The following is a 20,751-nucleotide window of genomic DNA, read 5'->3' as shown; positions in this document are numbered from 1 at the left end:
GGCTCCTGAAATTCAATCTATAAACCTAAAACTTTTATTTATTCTAGTTTTAGAAATCTCTTCGTAACTATTCTCTTCGTGCCGGTAGCATAGGTTTGTCTAATGGTTGAACTCTACACTTGATTAACTCGATCGCATGCAAGGAATTTCTAAGTATTGAATTCGTGGTAAAGAAGTAGCTATTACGAATATTCTATATTATCACCCTAATTACTTATCAATACCTCAAACATTCCTTAAAAATTGTCTGATTATCAAATAATGTTTACGAAACAAATGTAAAAGAAATTTCGGAAAAATTAATAACAAATATTTATCCTGAATAGTGAAACGAGTGATGTAATTCAAGTATATTTATAGCTATTCAAGTTGGTAATAATCATCATACGAAACGAGAACGGTCCGGGCACGCTTCGGAATTACACGACAAATAATGTTAGTCTCACCAAACAAATTATACTTACTTGAACGCATTAATTAAGAAAAAATAATCCGTTGCGAATCCAAACTAGGTTGCACTCCAAGTATCGTTATATCGATAAATCGTCTTGAGGATCGTCGTAATACGCTTAATCAACGATTCCGGAAAGGATCGTCGAAATTTGCATAATCAACGAAGTTGGAAGGTATGTCACTTTCGCTGTGGATCCTGTCTGAAGTTCAGCATCAGAAACAATATAAACAGCAGCAAAATTGGACAATTTTTTTTTCTCAGAAACTAAAACCATGAATTGAAATAAGTAGATCGAGGTGAAATTCTGTGTCAGGTCAATATGCATAGCTCAGCATCATGATCATAATCGTACGTTTAACGCATTCGAATGCTTGGACTACAAATCAGAATTCCAACTCACAACTATAACACAGATATACTGCACACTCTCTACACCCGCGCATGTACACTCTGAAAATGTACGAGTGAAAAGATTACATTTAAAAAATTTAGCAATCATCCCGTTCAAGCTTCATCAAAGTAAGATAAATTAACGCAAAAATATTGTATTCGCTAAGTGATACCGTTAGTGATTATTTGTTCGACATATGAAGGCATTCAATCATTATATTTAATATCTACGTGAAAGCGTGCAATTCATAGAAATTCATAGCGTGCAATTCATAGAAAATCGATGTACGCCGTGGAATGTGAAGCTCTTTGTGCCACTTTGATCCATCACTTGGAACTGAACGCGTGAATATAAAAGAGCAATAAGAAAACGTATAGCAGCGACGGTGAGGTCTTCAGCACAAAGTGTCGATTGGAACCCTGATCATGAGGTTATGATGTCCAAAATTCCTAATCTTACTGTGAAATGAGAAGAGCTTGAAAGAACCATGGCTCCCAACCTCCGGCAGGACCTGTGAGACAGCACATCACACAAACAATTCTCAGCGGAATTTTCACACAGAAAATAATTATGGAATATCATACTTAAATTATGATTATTGGTCTGAAAATTATTTAATGGTCTCATAGGACGCTTCCAGTGACCGAGAAAAGCACGTAAGCCAACTCTGCAAGAACATCCATTATCGGTTCTTCGAACTAGCCTTGGAATGTCAACATTAGGACAGGAACTGGACTAAACCAGCTCCACATTGACGTTATGGTAATAAAATTTTCAGTTAAAAGACGCTTTCAATTCATGCCTCAAGGTCAAACACTGATCGATCAGTGGCACTGTCACGAAAGACGATTCATTCAAAATAATCCTTATTTAGAAACGGCTGAACTGATAATAGCGAAATTATAACAAACTTTCGAGTTGAATTTATACAGTTATGAATACTCATTCTATTGCAGAGAGATATCCAAGATATCATTTCATGTTTTAAGCAGGTTGAACGGCATGAATCTTTTAATCGAGCGAAAAACTCGCAACATTTGGGCATGCACAACACTGAACCGAACTGCTGTTAATCGAAACAAGATCACAATGATTGATCACAAACTTTCTATGAAAACTGCATTGTGTAACTTGCGTCAGGTCTATTCAATACTCGGATAAGTGGGATGGTCACCTCGTCATCACGACAACGATTCGTCTTCCCGAGGCTTAAAAAGAAGAGCTCTAGATGATTGCATGGTAAGGCTTCATTGTTAAGCTGATTGCTTGCAAGACAATTGACATCGACATGTGCATCGGCATTTGTTCACGTCTTGCTAAGTAGCGCGTAGTAAATCAGTCAAATTTTCTTTGCTCGAACCGACTGAAATTCGACAAGGAATAACCAACGCTCAATAACATCACCTTGAAAGTAACTATTCGAAGACAATCCTGAATTCCGATATCAATTAAACAAAATAAACCACGAATAACGGCATAAATACATCAAGTCATATTACGGGAATTTTAGTTGAACAAATGAGTAAACTATGAACAATTATTCTCCTCTAAATTGCAATGAATTTCCCGATCGAAAGCGTAGTCAATTCTTACAGACTGTCGGTGGGCTCGTCTTAATTTTATGAACGTCAACACGAGTGGTGCGAATATAAGCGTTTTCAGAAAATTTGGTTTCCAAGTAAAAAGTAGAAATTTAAACTAAGATGCATAAAGTATAAATCTGAATATTATCGCAATACTCAAGTGAATTATAGAAACCTAAAAATTTTGAATGAATATGTTGTTCAAATTGCTAGAAATACCATGCCTAATTCAAAGGACACCCATCACCTCAAGCACAAGTTAAGGGATAAATAATTATTTGTTCACAGTCGTGGTAGGGCGAATTTATGTTTTCGTATCAACTAAACGGGTGTAATGTGTCAATTTTCGATGACTTGTATGAAATAATTCGTTTGACTCAGAAATGAACATTCACAGCAAGTTTCACGGAAAAAATATTTGACGACAGTGTACAAAGAAATAAAATGAAGTTACCGAAAGTTTTTAGCTGAAATGTCTCGCGCTTCTCAGATCTACACCGATTTCTTTACCTAAAAAACACTTTCCACGGCATAAACTTGTCTCGACAATATAATTACTTTCTACTAGCCACAACCACAAATTTCGGGCAGAACACTTCGTTGATATTTTAGCCATTTCACGTTATTACACAGCAAAAACTTGAAATTTTACGAATTTAAAAAGTGGTACCGTTAATCATGATAATAAATTATTTAATATAAGTAATGAGCATATTATTTCAAATATATCATGCTATTATATTACTGTATTATATTATGAGTATATTATCTAATATACGTATTGGGTAAAGCAAAAGTTTAAGCCAACATCGAGCATCGCATGAGCCATCTCTCGACTGGCACTCGACGATTCTTAAGACAAACTCGACAGACAAGGCACCTTACAACCTTCATTCTTGCACCCTTCCGAGAGCAATAAACCAAAGTAATTATTGTCATTCAACGCCAATTCGAATACATTTTACAACCTGAGCAGCCATGCGTGATGGAGGATGCACGTTGCAGATGCATCACTTCCTAGGAAAATCCAGTTAATGTCGCAACAGAGATAGTCTGTTGTCATGGCAACTGATTTCAAGGAAATTTGCTGACAAGAAGCACGAGATTTCATCAGTTGAAATTACACGAAGACTCTTCTAAAGTTCAAATTAAAAATTTTCTGACAGATTCAACTAGAAACGTGTAATGTAATCTATAAAGACGCTAGGTCTTTTAACGAAATAAATACACTTGAATCTTGTTCTATTGACATTGATTGAATACCGAACAGGCGTCAAAGAAGGCAATTATTGCAATTAACCTTGAACAATAACAAAAAAATTCAAACTGCAATTGCTGTCTTTAATTATTAAACATATCAAATTGCAGTGTCTATCAACGTTTGTTTCGATCACAACGAAGAACCAACATGTAATAATAAGACATGCTTCTGTCTCGCAACAACCTTAGGATTTTCTCGTACAATGTTAACCAGACTTATAATCTTACATTTTTTCTCCGTGATCAAGGAGCAAGGACTCGAACATAAAATTTTTTTGCAAGCGCCAAATATTCAACACCAACAGGGCGGAAAGTCTCAGATGACCGGCGTACATATAGGCTGGCGAGGGAGAGGCACCAGCAGCACCTCATAGGCTCATAAAGGCACCAGCAGCACCTCATAGAGGCACCAGCAGCACCTCATAGGCTCATAGAGGCACCACCAGCACCTCATAGAGGCACCACCAGCACCTCATAGAGGCACCACCAGCACCTCATAGAGGCACCACCAGCACCTCATAGAGGCACCACGGTGTGTGTAGACAAGACGGATCTTGCCTACACGTACGAAACACCACATGTTACAAATTTAAAAGAACATTCGCAACATATGCATAAATAAAAATATTAATCATTTAACATGAATAAATTAAAAAAAATAAATTCTTAATGTGTCACATATCAAATTATAATTTACATGGAATCAATAACACTTTGCCGACATTTTCCAGTTTTTAAAAATTAATGCTAAAAGAAAAAATATTCCTACTAATGAAAAATCCAATATTTGATTTCATTACCCTTTACAATGATAGCATGAAATAATCATGTCAAAATAATAGAAGTACAAAAGTTGATATGCATCAAGGTTTTTAAATCTTATTTCCAATAGCCCTTTTTAAATAAAACATAACCGAACTTTAACCAAAATTTGAATTTAGATCATATCTTTTTCCAAAGACAATTTTAAACCATGTTTCTGTATTTCTCGTGTTCTCCCATTCAAGAGAATTTCAGCGCTAGTCTCCTCTTCTTTGCCGTCCCATAAATTCCAAGAACCGCTCGAAAAAGAAGAGCGTATAAATATTTCCACGCAGGGCACCGGAGGCGTAACTTTCTCTTTCTCGAGCACCAGAAAATGTCGAGGGCGGTAAGACGCGATGTTCCCTTCAATAATATTTAAGCTAGCATTCGGAGACAAGGTAACCGTTTGTACCCTATCCATTTAACTTTATAGAGAAAATAATATTAATTCTAGAAAACTGGACGCTTCCAAATATTTTCATTAATATTTTCGTTAAGAGCATGCTACAATACAAAGATTATTGTGAAAATTGTTTCCTGTCTTTTCAGTCATATAAAAAAGGAGCTGAAGTCGTTTCAATTTGACCGAGATTCTCAACGAACAGGTTTCCCTGGAAAAGTAGCTTTTACGCAATAGCACGCAAAAGTCAACAAGATGGATAGAGATAAACGAAACGAGTGAAATAAATTATAATATCAAACCCTTATTTAGGGAGAACTGCACTAATTCAAAAACACGAATTTTTCGATTAATTATGCTCCATTAAAAATGCATGCGACTGCCCAAGGTAAACAGGTTGAACAGTGGAAGAGGAGTTGCTTACGCTCAGAGCGATGAAGAAAATTCAACTGTGAATAAAACTTGTAAATATCTGCCGCGTCCCAGTTAGGTTGGCAGCATTGAAAGAGATTCCCATTGCTGTAGGTTAATAGCAACTATGTATTCCGTAAACGGATGAAATTTAAAGGAAGAATAGTTGATATGCATATATATTCGAGTCACGATCATCTAGGTACCGTACCTGTTCTCGATATGGTAGATGTTTAGAACAAGAATTGGTTGCGCACAAAAGATCCAAAATCTCAAATGCTTATTTTATTGGAACATACCATATGGAATCGGAGGGTCTATATGTTGCTTGAGATAAATCACACAGAAGCATTCGACGATATTTCATTTTTTGAAGCATTCACATTGATTTCCAGTGAATCAGCTGAAAATTATTCGAATTCCACCACAATACACCTCACTAAAAACCGAGATAATTAGAAGATTTTCGAGTAGGAAATGAGTCTATTTAGGCTTTATTCTTATAGAAAGGCAGCTGCATAATCATAAATAAATCACAAAGAATAACTTAAATTTTATAACACAAGCGAATAATTTAAAAATTAAATTAATGAACTAGACGGAATACAGGAAACTTTTGTCGTAGAATTTTATTGAAATCTAGCTTCAGCTCTAATCCTGGATTAAAATCATGAGCGGAAAATCGAGTTCAAAGCCTAATGATGTTGTTCCGCAGCAAACAATAACCGCAGCTTTTAGTGGTGAAGCCTAATTTTCTTGATCGGCTTGGTATAGCATCCCAATTCTTTGGTCATCAATCACGAAGACTTCTTGGCCTGGAAAAAAATACGAGTACGTACACAAGCGACTCAATATTGGAACTTTTCGCCTTTGCCGCCTTAGGTTCTACAGCGTTGATAGTTATGTCCACAGCGTTGATAGTTCCAGTTATGTCCACAGCGTTGATAGTTCCAGTTATGTTCAAGCGTTGATAGTTCCAGTTATGTTCAAGCGTTGATAGTTCCAGTTATGTCCAAGCGTTGATAGTTCCAGTTATGTCCACAGCGTCGATAGTTACAGTTATGTCCACAGCGTCGATAGTTCCAGTTATGTCCACAGCGTCGATAGTTACAGTTACGTCCACAGCGTCGATAGTTCCAGTTATGTCCACAGCGTCGATAGTTACAGTTATGTCCACAGCGTCGATAGTTACAGTTATGTCCACAGCGTCGATAGTTCCAGTTATGTCCACAGCGTCGATAGTTCCAGTTATGTCCACAGCGTCGATAGTTCCAGTTATGTCCACAGCGTCGATAGTTACAGTAATACCTACAGCGTTGATGGTTCCAGTCATGTCCACAGCATCGATAGTTCCATTTAGTTACGGAAATGGCCATATGAACACCTAGTTTTTCTGAATATTCTTTCTTACATTATAAAGAAATACGGGATTCTAATTAAACGAGGTTAATCTCAGTTTAAAATCCGTTCCAACGCTACTCGAAAAAAAAATTTTCTTCAAAATACATGAGAAAGAATGTTGAAAACTAAAAAAAAAATCTCGGAATCCCGTCTCGTACGTAAAATATCTAAAGTTGATTTTCCATTTCGGCTAGACGCACCCAAAACCATGACCAAACCACCACTAGATTGCAGCTTGGAAAAGAATTCAGGCTCACCGTCCAGGTTTTGCCAACAGCATTGCCATCCAACTTTACCATCACGATTGAACTTTTTTTCATCATCAACGATAATCTTGTCCCATCCCTCACCAATAAGCACATTTGTTCAGCATATTTTAGTCGGTTGATAATATGCTTTTGTATAAGCATAGGGGGCATTTTTCCGCTTCATGTACTTGAATTTCTTCGAGTCGTGCAATATCTGACGGATGCGTTGTGCTGTCACATCAACTGCAGAGGCCAATTTTATATAAGTAGAGGTAGCGCCAGCTTTAGAAGCCTCTGAAAACAGTCGCCTAACGGCCTAAGATCCCAGTCGGTTAATTTTGGGGTTGGTCCAGGGTGCTTTTTTGGTCCGTAGCCGTCCGGATTAGCAAGAAATTATTGTACAACTATTTTTGAGCGTTTTATTTCCTTTTCTATATCATGTTGGATTCTACCGCATTTCGCAATGGCCAAAATCTGCGCCTTCTCTGCCTCTGTGAGGCTTGTCCCCTTTGGCATCACTTTTACTTAGAAAAAATAGAAATGAGCACACCGAACTACACCAGAAGTACACCAAAAGTACCCTACATGGCGGAAATCGGGATATTCTTTATGGTGCTGTACTTTTTAACGTGAAAATATTGCATAAAAATACTAAAATGGAGAAAAACATATCTTGGCCTTATAACCGTTTCCACCTAGGTTTTTTTTTAATTTCATCATTTCTTCCCACATTTAAAAAATTTGTTCGTATAGCGTTGGAACAGTTTTTCAACGTAGGTTGACCACGTTTTATTAGAATCCCGTACTTCTTTCTGCAAGAAAAAATATTTAGAAAAAAATGGGTGATCGTATAGCCATTTCCGCATGTGTATATCCACAGCGTTGATATTTCAAGTTATATCCAAAAATACTGATGCGATTACAGAATAAAATATTTCAAGTAAAAAATACAAACAAGTTAATGAAAAAGACGATAGAAGTTGAACGTGAGAAAAGTAAAGCAAATTTGAAGGCTTAATTAAATGCGGTTAAAATTTCAAACTTTTTGAAAGTATTTCTATGGTCTGAAAGTATTTCTATAGTTGAGTCAGTGAAAAGAAATATATTTGACTACAACCATGATGTAGGTGGTGCATCGCCTCCATACATTCATGTTCAAAGAGAGAATCGCGTACGGAAGAGGACCAATTATATTGGTTAATGATTGAGCTTGAACAGATTTTGCCCCACTAAATCGCACAGCAAATGGCACATTTTAGATTTACGGAATCTGATCAATCAGTTCGATCAAACAAACAGAACTCTCCCCTCCTGCCATTCAACAGCGTTAGATAAATCCTGTAAATTTTCATGAAATCTGGTTCGCAATTGGTCTGTCCAGCGGTTCCTGTTTTTTTTCCTTCATTTTTTTCGCGCGCTAGACAAGCAAGAAGAAAAAAAAATCAGGGCATTGGGTCCAAAACTTTGGAGCATTAGACTACTAAACAATTGGTTAATTGGTGCATCATTCATGTTCACCCAGCATAAGCTTCGTTTACATTAATTCCTATTTGCACGAATACAATTTAAGCAACTTCAGCAGAAAATTCAAATTTTTTGTAGTGGTGTCTAAGGGCATCAAAATTACATTGTGTTCGTCAATCTAATTTCTGACGAGAAGCTGGGACCATGGCTAAAGATTTTGATTTATTAGGCGAGCGAAAAAGAAGCAATTACAACGAAATCACATTGTTTCGCTCTCCTTTAAAAAAATTATCATTTGCACAAATTAGTGGTCAAAAAATATGCTAAACAAACAGATGAAAATTAAAAATACGTAAGTAAATTAAAAAAAATTTCGTTCACCTAGCAATACAACTTCTTAGGGAAAAATTCTAACGACCGAGAGAAAAATCATGAAGACTTGTGTGAATATGCGACATATAGTTGGCGAAATTCACAAATTGGAAAACGAGTCCTAAAAAATGAAACTTTGGGAAATAACCGAAAACATTGGTCAAATTAATTATCCGTGCGAAGCTTACCGATTGAATTTTTGCACGAGAATTTATCTCGATTTATTTATGACTCATGGATTTACCACATGATTCTTAGATCTTCACCACATCTAATCCTCATTTTTTATGACCACAGGAGCTTTTATAAGTCCATTAGCCTCGCAGCAGATAAAAACGACCCAAATTATACTATTGAATTGAAATTATACTGGTAGTACGCGCTCAACAGTCTGGCAGTCTCAAAATTCATCGTTCGTCATTCATCTTTGCTTTAGCAATGCGACTGCATGGACCTGCAATGAAGGCCATCTTCAGAAGCTTCAAGTCTTTCACCGGAGTCTCTCCTTTTGCACGCAAGAGTGACGCAGAATCTTTCAGTCAAGTCTCTCCTTTTCCTCTCGAGCATGACGTAGAATCCTTCACTGGAGTCTCTCATTTCCGTCTTAAGTATGACGATGAATCCTTCACTCAATTCTCTCCTTTCTCTTTCAAGTATGACGCAGAATCCTTCACTGGAGTCTCTCTTTTCCCTCGCATGTACGACGCAGAATCCTTCACTCAAGTCTCTCCTTTCCCTCTCAAGTATGACGCAGAATCCTTCACTCAAGTCTCTCCTTTCCCTTTCAAGTATGACGCAGAATCCTTCCCTCAAGTCTCTCTTTACCCTCTCAAGTATGACGCAGAATCCTTCCCTCAAGTCTCTCTCCTTTCCCATTCAAGTATGACGCAGAATCCTTCACCCAAGTCTCTCTTTACCCTCGCAAGTATGACGCAGAATCCTTCACCCAAGTCTCTCTTTTCCCTCTCAAGTATGACGCAGAATCCTTCCCTCAGTCTCGCCTCCCTAACTATGACAAGCGAGTATGGATTGTTGGGGTAGCGCGCTAGAGCGAGGGCCACTCGTGAGGTGCTTTTGTCGCATTATTTCGGCTCTCGCGAGTCTGGCGTGAACAAGATCAAGCCAGTTCTGAGCGATCATTCCTGCACGGCAACGGCCAGACACGCCCACGGTGCCATGGCACACGGTAAACTGGGCGGGTTAAATTTTATTTAGCTTTTTTTTATAGTCAACAAGCATTTAACTAGACAATAAAAACGAGTCGCCGAGAAGGACTGCTACAGGCAAGACAGCTGTGAAATAAAGTGAATAAGTGCTTGAAACATCAGTGAAACGAGTACCTAATCGTTATCAGTTGACTTTATTTGAATGTTATTTTGGAAAAAAAGATGGGGAAAAACTGTGCTATTGTATTCATTACCAAGAGTTAATACACGATTGATATATAACGTTAAAATTTGCAATTTTTATTGCGGAATGCAATAGCCAATTAAATTTTTTCCTAATAAATAAAATTTAATTTTCAGTTAAGCAAAAATAAATTTTTTCGAGATTCGGACGCTGCACCTCAACGGTATGGTGAAGAGAATATGTTCGTACAATTCGGAGGTTTCGTACAGTCGTCGCGTACGGCTATCTAAGACTACTTCCTCTAAATTTTAGCAGCTATAATACGTAGTATAAATAACATATGATCTTACTTTATGCTCTCATAATTAGCGCACAAAGTCCGGCAGCATTTTTTTTTATCATTAAGCTGCTGGGACAAGTAGGATGATATGGGGCAATAGTCGCAAATCGTTGTCTGATTATCATGTTTACAGTATAGTATACATTTGCGGGTAGAAAAAATAATAAAAAACTGTTCATGCCCTCGAGAGTTTTCGCGTACCTCCCAAAATAGCCTCGCGTAACACAAGTTGACCACCACTGCACTACATGAAATTAATTCCTATATACAACGCCCTGTAAACCAGCAAGAGTCAAGACAAAACGAAATTGTGAAAAATCTATCAGGCTATTTTTAGAGTACCCTGAATAATTTATTCATCGTAAATGATGGATCTTATCAGTTCGCTGTTATGTCTTCAGTGTTTGAATTATTAATGCCGCGTTAGCCCTTCAACACATGCGATAAATCGATAGACTGCGTCTACCGTCATACACCGAGAATAGGATTAGTCTTACCCACAACCTAACTACCCACAACAAACTACCAGTGAAAGGAGCATGCATTGTTTGGCTTGAAAGTGAGCGCAATACATTCCTTATTTAAGCTCTTTTCTCTATGAAGTAGCTCCTTAAGAGAGAATTGAAGCACACACATTTCTACAACATTTTCGGTCGCCGAAAGAATTTCTCTAAAATTTAATTTATATCATATTTAAAAATAGCGAAGTGGGGAAGCAAGTTGAAGTTGAGCTAAAATAAAGTTCAAAATTACTTCAGGGTTTACCACCTAATGAACAAGCACCACTCATAAAAGTTCGCGATCATAATTCAAGTAGAATTCAAAATCACATTTTGCTCAGAAATGCTTCAAAATGGTGAATTAAGGTTTCACTTCCAGAGAAAAAAAAAACAGTATTTAAAATTAAATCATTAACTTTGTTAACACCTGCATCCGTTTCATCACTCGGATAAAAAAAACTAAGCCTCGTGTCCCGACGCAATCGGTCTTGTAAAGCTTGAAATTGCATCTCATCGCTAAGGTAATCCATCACATAAAGCTCACAGTCTCAGCTCATCTTGCACGTAAGAGCTTATTTAGAACTCGCTACAGCAGCTCGTCTTCCTATAGGCGTGCCACTCCTTGTAGTAGAAATCTTTCTCTTACGCAACCATTTATGGAAAAACATCTTTCTCTCCCATCACCGCTAGTGGAAAACAATCGTTCTCACAAGCAATTGCTTATGGAAAAACAATCTTTCTCTCGCGCAACCGCTTAAGGAAAAACAATCTTTCAGTCATGGAACCGCATATGGAAGAACAATTTTCCTTTCACGCAACCGCTTATGGAAAAAATCATTCTCTCCCGAGACCGCTGGAGGAAAAATAATCGTTCTCGCCCGACACCGCTTAAAGAAAAAACAATCTTTCTCTACTGCAACCGCTAAAGAAAAAACAGTCTTTCTCTACTACAACCGCTAAAGGAAAAACAATCTTTCTTTCCCGCCTGTGCTAAAGGAAAAACCATAGTTCTCTCCCGCTTCCGTTGATGGAGAAACAATCTTTCTCTCCCGCCACCGCTAAAGGAAAAGCAATCTTCCTCTGCCGCCGCCGCATATGGAGAACAATCTTTCCCGCCATAGCTTTAGGAAAAGCAAATTTCTCTCTTCGCAAACGCAAGGGTTTGACTTAATCTCGCTCCCAGCACAGCTGCTTGGAAAAATCCCTGAAGGAAAACTTAAGGTTACAGCTCACCTCTCCACGTGAAAGTGGTCTCGCACACCCGCGTCTCATTGGAAATGATGTAGGCGTTCAAGGAGCTCAGTTTCTTCTTCTTCTCCAAATGCTTGCCGTAGTTGCTTCCCAAAGTTTTCCTCCACTCGAACACCAGCTCGTGTTCTTCGTACGATTCTGCAAGAATTTTTATTCAACAGTTTTATACATAAACGGCAATAAAAATGCTTAAATATAATTTCGAGACATTATACAACCACAACATGCTCACTAGGTGTTATTCCTTGAGTATTATAATTATTCTGGGGAAGAAATTTTGTTAGATAAGCAAATGGATTAGTCAAAAAGATATTCACAAGGAAAAAAATACAGTGTAACCCCGCTTCACGATTGATTGATTGATTGATTCCCCGCTCTGTTCGTATGAAGATTAGTTCATAAAACATATTTTCCATTTAAAATCATGGAAAGAAATCCAAACCGTGCCGCACCTGTCATAATGATACCTTCTCAACGTATTTATTGTACTGGAAATGGCGTGAAAGCGAACCGTTTCTAGGTGAAGAGAGTGAGATCGTACTTTTATTTTAGCCGTACTCTTTGGCCAAGTCAAGAACCCGCAAGCCGGCCGCATATTTCTCGATGCTGACAATTTATTTTCGATAGAAATAGATACTTTTTATGCCGACCCAATGCTTTTCTGCTTTGCCCGGGGTCGCACAAGAAAGCACGGTCGTATGGTGGAACGTTTCTTCTTAGGTCTGACGGTTCGTGAGGCGACTTAATTGATCGTGAGGCAGGACGTTCGAGAGTCGGAGTTACACTGTACCAAAGGCTAACCGAAATTTTTTCTAATATGAAAAGTCGACATCTTACACGAAAGCATTTAAAACGTCAGAAGCACGATCGACCGCAATAACACATAGTCATTTAACATCGTATAATTATAGCTTCAGTTCATAACTTGGGTGCATTTTTTGAGAATCTAAGGATAATGATTTAACTGCAAAGGGAATTTGATGACGCTAGCAAAATACCGATGAGGAATGACGTGCAATAAAACCAAATTGCGAGACAGAATAATAAAATATCCGAGCTTGAATATTTATAATACGCTGTCTTTGCAGTCAAGTTTTTCCCAGACAATATTGAACAAGGTTGCTCCCCAAGGCACTCCGACAAATGTCGAAGCATTTGTCGAACTTCGAGATTGTACGGCAGCCCACAATCTTATTGCATCGAGGATCAAGTTTGCCGTTTCGTGAGAATAACATAGTAAATTGCATACATTACCTCTTGAGCTGATATGGCATCAAAGGAGAACAATATAGCAGCAACGGGGCTCTGAAATAATGAAATAACGGCTCCAACCCGAAACAAAACGTGTTGCATGTAATGGGGCCTTCTATTCATCTATAGAGACGCATGATGTTTGGATATAATTTTAGTTGGAGAAATTTGTAACGCTACGTTAATTTTTATACAATAACACGCATCAACAGATCTTCAATGAATTATTCCACAATGAAAACCGACTTTATGAAATTGAGAGGCACATTTTCACCAGATCAAAGCCAAAGTTTTCGTTCGTTATTTGTGTTGCGTTTTGACCATGAATGGCTTCGATACATAATTGAAAATCCATTAATAATTGGACGAATACAACTGAAAAATGAACTAATCGTTGCTGAAAAATAAGAGGTTTGGTGAGCTATCGTGAATGAGATGAATATGCAACGCTTTATATAATGAGTCACATCTTCTCTTCAATTTCAAATCAAAATTCGCACTCGTACACTTGAATCGTCAGCTCCATTGGTAAAAACCACTGACAATGAATCTGAAATAAACCAACCAAGCTGACGCAAGTGACGTTGACTTATGAATGCTACAGCACTTCCTTCTGACGAGTCGACGTTCGGACGTACGCAGCCGTGGTCACATAACCGAAAAAACAACAAGGAAAACAGTGTTGGTTCCAGACAATAAAATGAACATATTTTGGGTAAAAATTGAAATAATTTTCTCTGAGGTCAAAGTAATATAATTTCTCCGAAATATTCAAAACATTTCTAGCACACGGCCAGCGAAAATTGGCCAGCCGCAACAACTATCGGGCATAATTATTTCTAATTTTCAGAAATTTAAGAAGAATTCAGGGAAATTAGTGCCGAGGACGCCTCGTGTTTTCGCCGACATCTGGCATGCGTGCCATGCACATCGCAAATCCAGGTTACATCCAAGATCCAGGTAAAAAAAGCGCTGAAAACCTTGACATTGTTAATACCATAACTTTTTTAACATGGAAGGACACGCAATATAATAAAATATTACGAAAAATATGTTGAAAGTCTGTACAGTTATTTTACGAAATGATACTTAATGTAATGAATCTTTTAAAACACTTGATGAATACGATTCATAACAAATATTTAAAGGAAAAATTGTGTATTACGCAAGACAAAACTGCTGAGGCACTAGGTTAGGTCAAGTTTTATTCCAGCAAAATTTACCAAACAACTTATTCGGGAAAGCTTCATAGTGATACGGCTATCAACGTGATATTTCAATTGTGATATTGTTATCAACGTGCAGTTCATCTAAAATTTTCCCTAAGTGTCAAATTTTAATATTTCAGCATTTCGTTTCAGTTGGCATTTCTATAAAATTCTTATTCCCTTAAGAGGGCTGGGAAAAAGAAAATTACATTCGCTTTGTCCGGGGCTTCGTATTAAAAAACTTTAAACTGAAGCTCGGGTCATTTAATAAGACGATTTAGGCTCACAGGTGATCAGGCAAAAACGTAAGAAATAAGAATACACTAGGTAGAATTTTAAATTCATCAAGCCGTCAAATAAATCACATTTATTAACATTTATGAATAAGAATTTCGCGATAGCTAAGGAGGAGGTATTTTGCATGTTGCTTTCTATTTAAGCCAATTTAGAATAGAAAATTGGTTAACAAATTTGCATATCCAGCAGATCAGAATACGATTTTGAAACACAGAATATACCATTACACATATACTGAATTTACCCCAATCGATGTACAAGATGGAAGGAGAAAACATTTAAAACGCGCTTGAACTTGGTAACGCACAATTATGGGTCAATTATTATTATTATTGTTGTCAAGTGCATGCAGTTGATGCACGACATTGCACTGGAGTATCAAAACCTCATGGCCCGAGCGTTCGTTGGTCTAAAACGCACCACTGGAGACATCATGTTCTTAGATCATCAAAGAGACGTAACGGACTCCATGCAGTGTGGCTGAGTCTGTCTATGCCTCATCGTTGGTCGAAGGTATAGACTGAGTTCAATGCTTCAGTGAGTGTCTCGAGTTTCCAAGAAGAGACTGGATGAACAATCTAGAACATCGTCGATATTCGAGGTAGTGGGTCGCAAATATTGTTGGGCGAGCCAAGTTGTTAACCAGGTTGAGCACATTGATATCATCGTATCTGGCTACTTCTGTAGCATAATAATGCCGAAATTTGTGAAAAATTTACAATACTTAAAAGCAGATCGATCAATGGGGGTGAAAATTCTTTTGTGGAGATTTGCTCTACAAGCTGCGACGTGTTGATAATCGTGAGGGGCATCTACATTTCTCTAGTTGGTCATTCAAGAACTGCAGTAATTGTACTGGAATTCGTAATGTCCAAGCTAAAATTTTGGAACAGCATTGTATGGATTACACTTCATTCAGTAGACAATATAGCAGCTTCGTTAGAAGAGATGCAAAGGACGGCTGTAACCCGCCATCGGCGACGCAAATTCGCAATATCAAAGCGTTCCTACAGACATCAGAGCAGCAGCAAATATCACCTTTCTTCAAATCGGAAACAAATGATTTTATGTAAAAATTACAGGAAAGCGTCACGAAAAGTTCATTAAAACATCGCACAAATGTCTACAAAGCTTGGCGAAAGCTAAAAAATTAAATGTAATAGGACACAAAATTAGCGAACAAACGGAGCCAGTCTCTCAGACATTGTGGAGCCATTAGACATCATGCCTACAGATGCCAAGGCAATAATAGAAGATGACAAAAAGTGTCCTTTCCTACAATCTCAGTAAGAAGGAAGGACCCGGAGGCATGATGGCTATTGACAGAACACAGTTTGAAACAGAAGCAGGAAGAGATGATGAATTCCAAGTTGAGATCAACGTGCAGAAGGGGGAGAAAAACGTGAAGCAAGTTCGAGTGAGTTAAGAAAGTTTACTCTGAGCTAGTTGAGTTTCTCAACGATAGCCAAAATTGGTGTAATTCAACCGACCAAGTCCCAGCACCAGCGCCTCTCAAGCCAAAAATTTCAAGCTCGTTGCCCAGTGCATTAAGGTTAGTGAGTGGGAAAGACCACTCAGAGCATTATAATTTGGCTGTTTCGGTCCTAGTTCGAGCATATCGTACGAAAACCGAGTAGTCTTGCATTTCTCAGCATACTTCCTGCCAAATTCTAAATAAAATACTTATTGCGTGGGCAGCTTTCACTGCCCCCAGTAGTGACCTTTAGTTTTTTTCAGATGCTCCACTCTTTACCCCGATCGAGACATCAGACCAGCAACGTCGCAAAAAAAAAAAAGACCGAGCATCTTTCAGAGGATTTGATAAATGCCCTGGCCTCTTAGATCCGTCTGTAAATATAGAGCTACAAAAAATTATAAGAAGGTCAGCGGAACAAGACGAGAAGGAGTGGCTAAAACTATCACGTGTTGACTATTGTTAATTTTCTGTTCTAGACCATCCGAAGCGATAACTGCTGCCTTTGGAATTCGTTGATAAATATCCCGCTACTTAAAGCAATATGTATGATATTAAAGCTGCAGGCGCTATTGAGAAAAATTTGCGGTGACAAACGATCATGAAAAACGACATGCGGTTCTCATCCGAGATAATTGGATCATCAATTATGGTTGCCAGAGATGAGGAGAAAACTATCCGGGGAGTTAATTAAGGTGTGAACAGTCACATGCGCAGCCATGTATAGGGACAAACATGAACAGTACCCTATTAAAGTTTAATAAGGCAATGCTGCTTTGTTGATCTGATGATTGTCAAGGAAACTAACACACGAGATACTGAAAAATTGATGTCCTATTATAATTATTGATATTGCATCATTGTCTGTAAAAATTGAGTAATAGATATTTTTTTGAAAACTGCAACAATGCAATGTTTTTACACAAGCATTTTCTAATACCAACAAAGCCCTAAACCACAGCTATACGGCATGTATTTATACCACAACATTATGTCAGAAGCAGCGAAAATTGAATGAAACTGCTGGAACACTTCAATTTATCACCTGCATCTGTCGAATAATGAGCAAATTTTTTAGCTTTGGTTTTACGCCAAATGAGCTGATAAGAGGGGCAAATTATAAAGAAATGTTAAATATAACAAGAGAAATCACTTACGAATGAAAGCGATGTACATGCCGTCGTCCAACATAAACCAAGTTTATTTTGACGATCTAGGAATTTGGCTGAAACAAATGTGAAGGAATACTTGCATTGTTAATTTCTGTGAAGAGACATATAAAATAGATGAAACTATACGTGTAGTTACATTTCATCATTTATTCTGCGTAAATTTCGAAACCCTTCATCTAACGTATGCATAAGGAACGCTTAGAGTCTTACTGCAGTAAAAGAAGAAGCAATGCTCGGGAACTTCGATCGTAGAATGAGCTCGCTACCAGAATAGTAAGAAGTTAAAGAGGATGTAAAAAACAGCGCTGGATGAGCCGGGCTAGACAAAAAATAAATGCCGAAGGGGAATACTGCCATAGAAGATTTGAATTTTGTACGGGTGGTTAGGATAGGAAAATGGTCTTTAGGTCGGAAGATTTGGCAAAGAAGATCTGAATTTTGTACGGGTGTTCAGGATAGGAAAATGGTCTTTAGGTCGGAAGATTTGGCAAAGAAGATCTGAATTTTGTACGGGTGTTTAGGATAGGAAAACGGTCTTAAGGTCGGAAGATTAGGAAAAAAGTAGCTAGATACTCTTTATTAAGTCATACTGAGTCTAAACCCTATTTTAAGGCTCACGAATTTTCTCTCTTACGGCATCAAATAATTCATCAATCAGGTAATAATATCGGTAGAAATTTTTGGCAATATTATAATCAACTGAATAATCTTCGTGATCATTATTAAAAAAATTATGGTTACTTTTCAATATTTGTCCAAGACAGGTCGATATTGTCCACGACATAAATATAAGACGTTTCAACTGATTTGTAAAACATGACGCACAAGTCGTTTTATGACATAACATGACACATTACGTCATAACATAACATAATTCAACCATCTGACGCTCAAAAAGCAACGCCATCTAACGTAGATCACTTGATAATACGATTCCCGTTTCACAAAGCGTGTTTAATCTAAAACGCAAGAAACTATTTTTTAAACATATTTATTCCTTCGCTGTGTTTGGAGAGAAATAATGACGATTCTGTGTGTTGATGTCAGCTATAGTAAATTAGAGCAAGCAAAACTGAAATTTGACGTTGGAAAGTGACCAATAAAGAGTGAGGCACGTAACCGGAGTTTCCCATTGAAAGGACTTCGATTTTCAATTGTGAGATTTGAATCACATTTTCATTATAGTTTCAACGTTAAAATTAAACGAAATCCAGATAGCAACGATCAAAAACAAAATTTCAACTTTACCTTAAACCAACGTTGCTTAGACTAGAAATTTTAGCGAAAAATTGGTTATTCTACTTTCTATTTCATTAAACAATGTTAAGTCAATAATTTATCATCCGGCATTGTCGCAACGCCCAAGCGGTGAAATGCATCGTCTGGAGAGCATATGGTAGGGGGACCGAAAAATGTGCAAACGTTGGTAATGAATTCATTTCTTTTATTAATTAAATGCTTTCGAAGAGCCATTCAGAACGCCTGTTCGGTAACAAAAAATTAGTATTCAAACTTCACTATTTTAAACTAAATTGCAACATTGTGCGTGCAACATCATTTATTTGACTACAACGTCGACAAGACATTGCTCTTACTTTCTTTGTAAACCAATGTTGACCATTATTTTTATATCGCGAGCAATTATTTCAACATTAATACCAAATGGGGTAACTTAGACCACTTTTATTTTTATAAATGATGCCATTTTTGTATTAGCTAAATTAAACTTGAATTGAAACATGCAAAATACAGGTCTATACTCTAGCTTCACTCACCATAAATTGCTGGCTCCTGCCTCTCATAGTCTTTATGTAATTTTCTATGTCAAATAGTTTTTGAGTTGTGGGGGTTTTTGTTAAAAAAACGAAAAGTGGTCTAAGTTACCCCGCCGGTCTAAGTTACCCCATTTTACGGTACTCGTACAACCAGAGAATACCGCTGAGAGCTGATGATTAAATCCATAGAAAAAATTGCATTCTGTTTCATTTAAACAACCTTCAGAACTGCAGTAGTTCATGGAGGTCACGTTGCTGGTCCAAATGTGGCAAACGAGGGCCTATTTCTTCAGTGTCGACACTTCTATTCTATTCTATAACCCCACGCAGCATACTGACACGCACTGTTCTACTATCCAGCGTCAACGATATGACGTCTTTAAATAGAGAAAGAGTTCTAACGTTACACTCGAAGCTAACTGGATTCGCCACCTAATTAATAGATGGAGGCTATAAATTTGAAGATAGAACAGTTTCGTGTTGGCGAGAGATAATAAAATCGTGCATGTTAGGCGAACCACACTGCATGAAAAATGATGGTCAGAGCGAGGTATCGACTAAAGTTTGCTCTAGCTCAGCATGCGTCGTGCATGACAAATGAACGGAATTAAAAATATAAACGACGCTATGACACATAGATAAATCTTCTTTTAGAATGGTTATGTTCAGATACACCCTGAAATAGAGAGCTACAATGCTAGTAGTAATTGTTTTTAAATTTGTTGCAATATTCGCCGAAATTTTTTTCTGGAGTGTTAATGAGTAGGTAATATATGGAACATTTTTCGCATTTCAACGATAACCAAGGCATCTAAAATCTAAATTATACTGAAATTCACAACGAGTACTCGATCATGGTGGCATCATGTACGAAATTTGTATACACCGATAATATGACAACCTAAATCAAAGGATGAAAATCACATCAATGCTTCCCGATATAAACGTTAAAATTCACGCAGGAAAATCCGTCTACCGTGTGTGTACCTTGATCGAACAACAAAGCATCATAAACACAGAAAGATCAATTTGAAATTGAATGTGCCAAAAATAACCAATTTGATCGAGGGAAAATACCGACCTGAAAGTTTAGTAAAAAGAATATTGATCAATAAAAGGGATGGATTAGTAGCCTTATTTTTCTCCGTAAGCTGTAGAAGTGAAAAGAAAAACACCTAGCGGTCTATTGCAAACACAAACATCAGCGGCATGATATGTCAAACTATTTTTCGTTCGTTCTGCTTTTAGTCCAACATATTTGACTAACATGTTCTCCAGTCTAAGTCTGACACAAAAATAACTTCACATCGTCTAATTTTTACGCTGCCACCGACCTAGAACAGTG

At 37.5% G+C, this 20,751-nt stretch overlaps 1 protein-coding gene across 1 annotated transcript in view; it reads right to left on the bottom strand.

The window, feature by feature from the left end:
- LOC108679124 (glycine receptor subunit alpha-4) overlaps nt 1-20,751 on the bottom strand; it is a gene marked incomplete at its 5' end in the record, with an annotated part of 76,044 nt that overhangs the window by 31,491 nt on the left and 23,802 nt on the right. The window contains one exon of the mRNA XM_047881396.1: nt 12,212-12,367. Within this exon, the coding sequence (XP_047737352.1) occupies nt 12,212-12,367 (156 nt within the window). The remainder of the gene's footprint in view (nt 1-12,211; nt 12,368-20,751) is intronic.

This window comes from Hyalella azteca, unplaced genomic scaffold, assembly GCF_000764305.2.
Source record: "Hyalella azteca isolate HAZT.00-mixed unplaced genomic scaffold, Hazt_2.0.2 contig7818, whole genome shotgun sequence".
NCBI classification, from domain to species: Eukaryota; Metazoa; Arthropoda; class Malacostraca; order Amphipoda; family Hyalellidae; genus Hyalella; species Hyalella azteca.
This window is presented reverse-complemented; position numbering and strand designations above follow the sequence as displayed.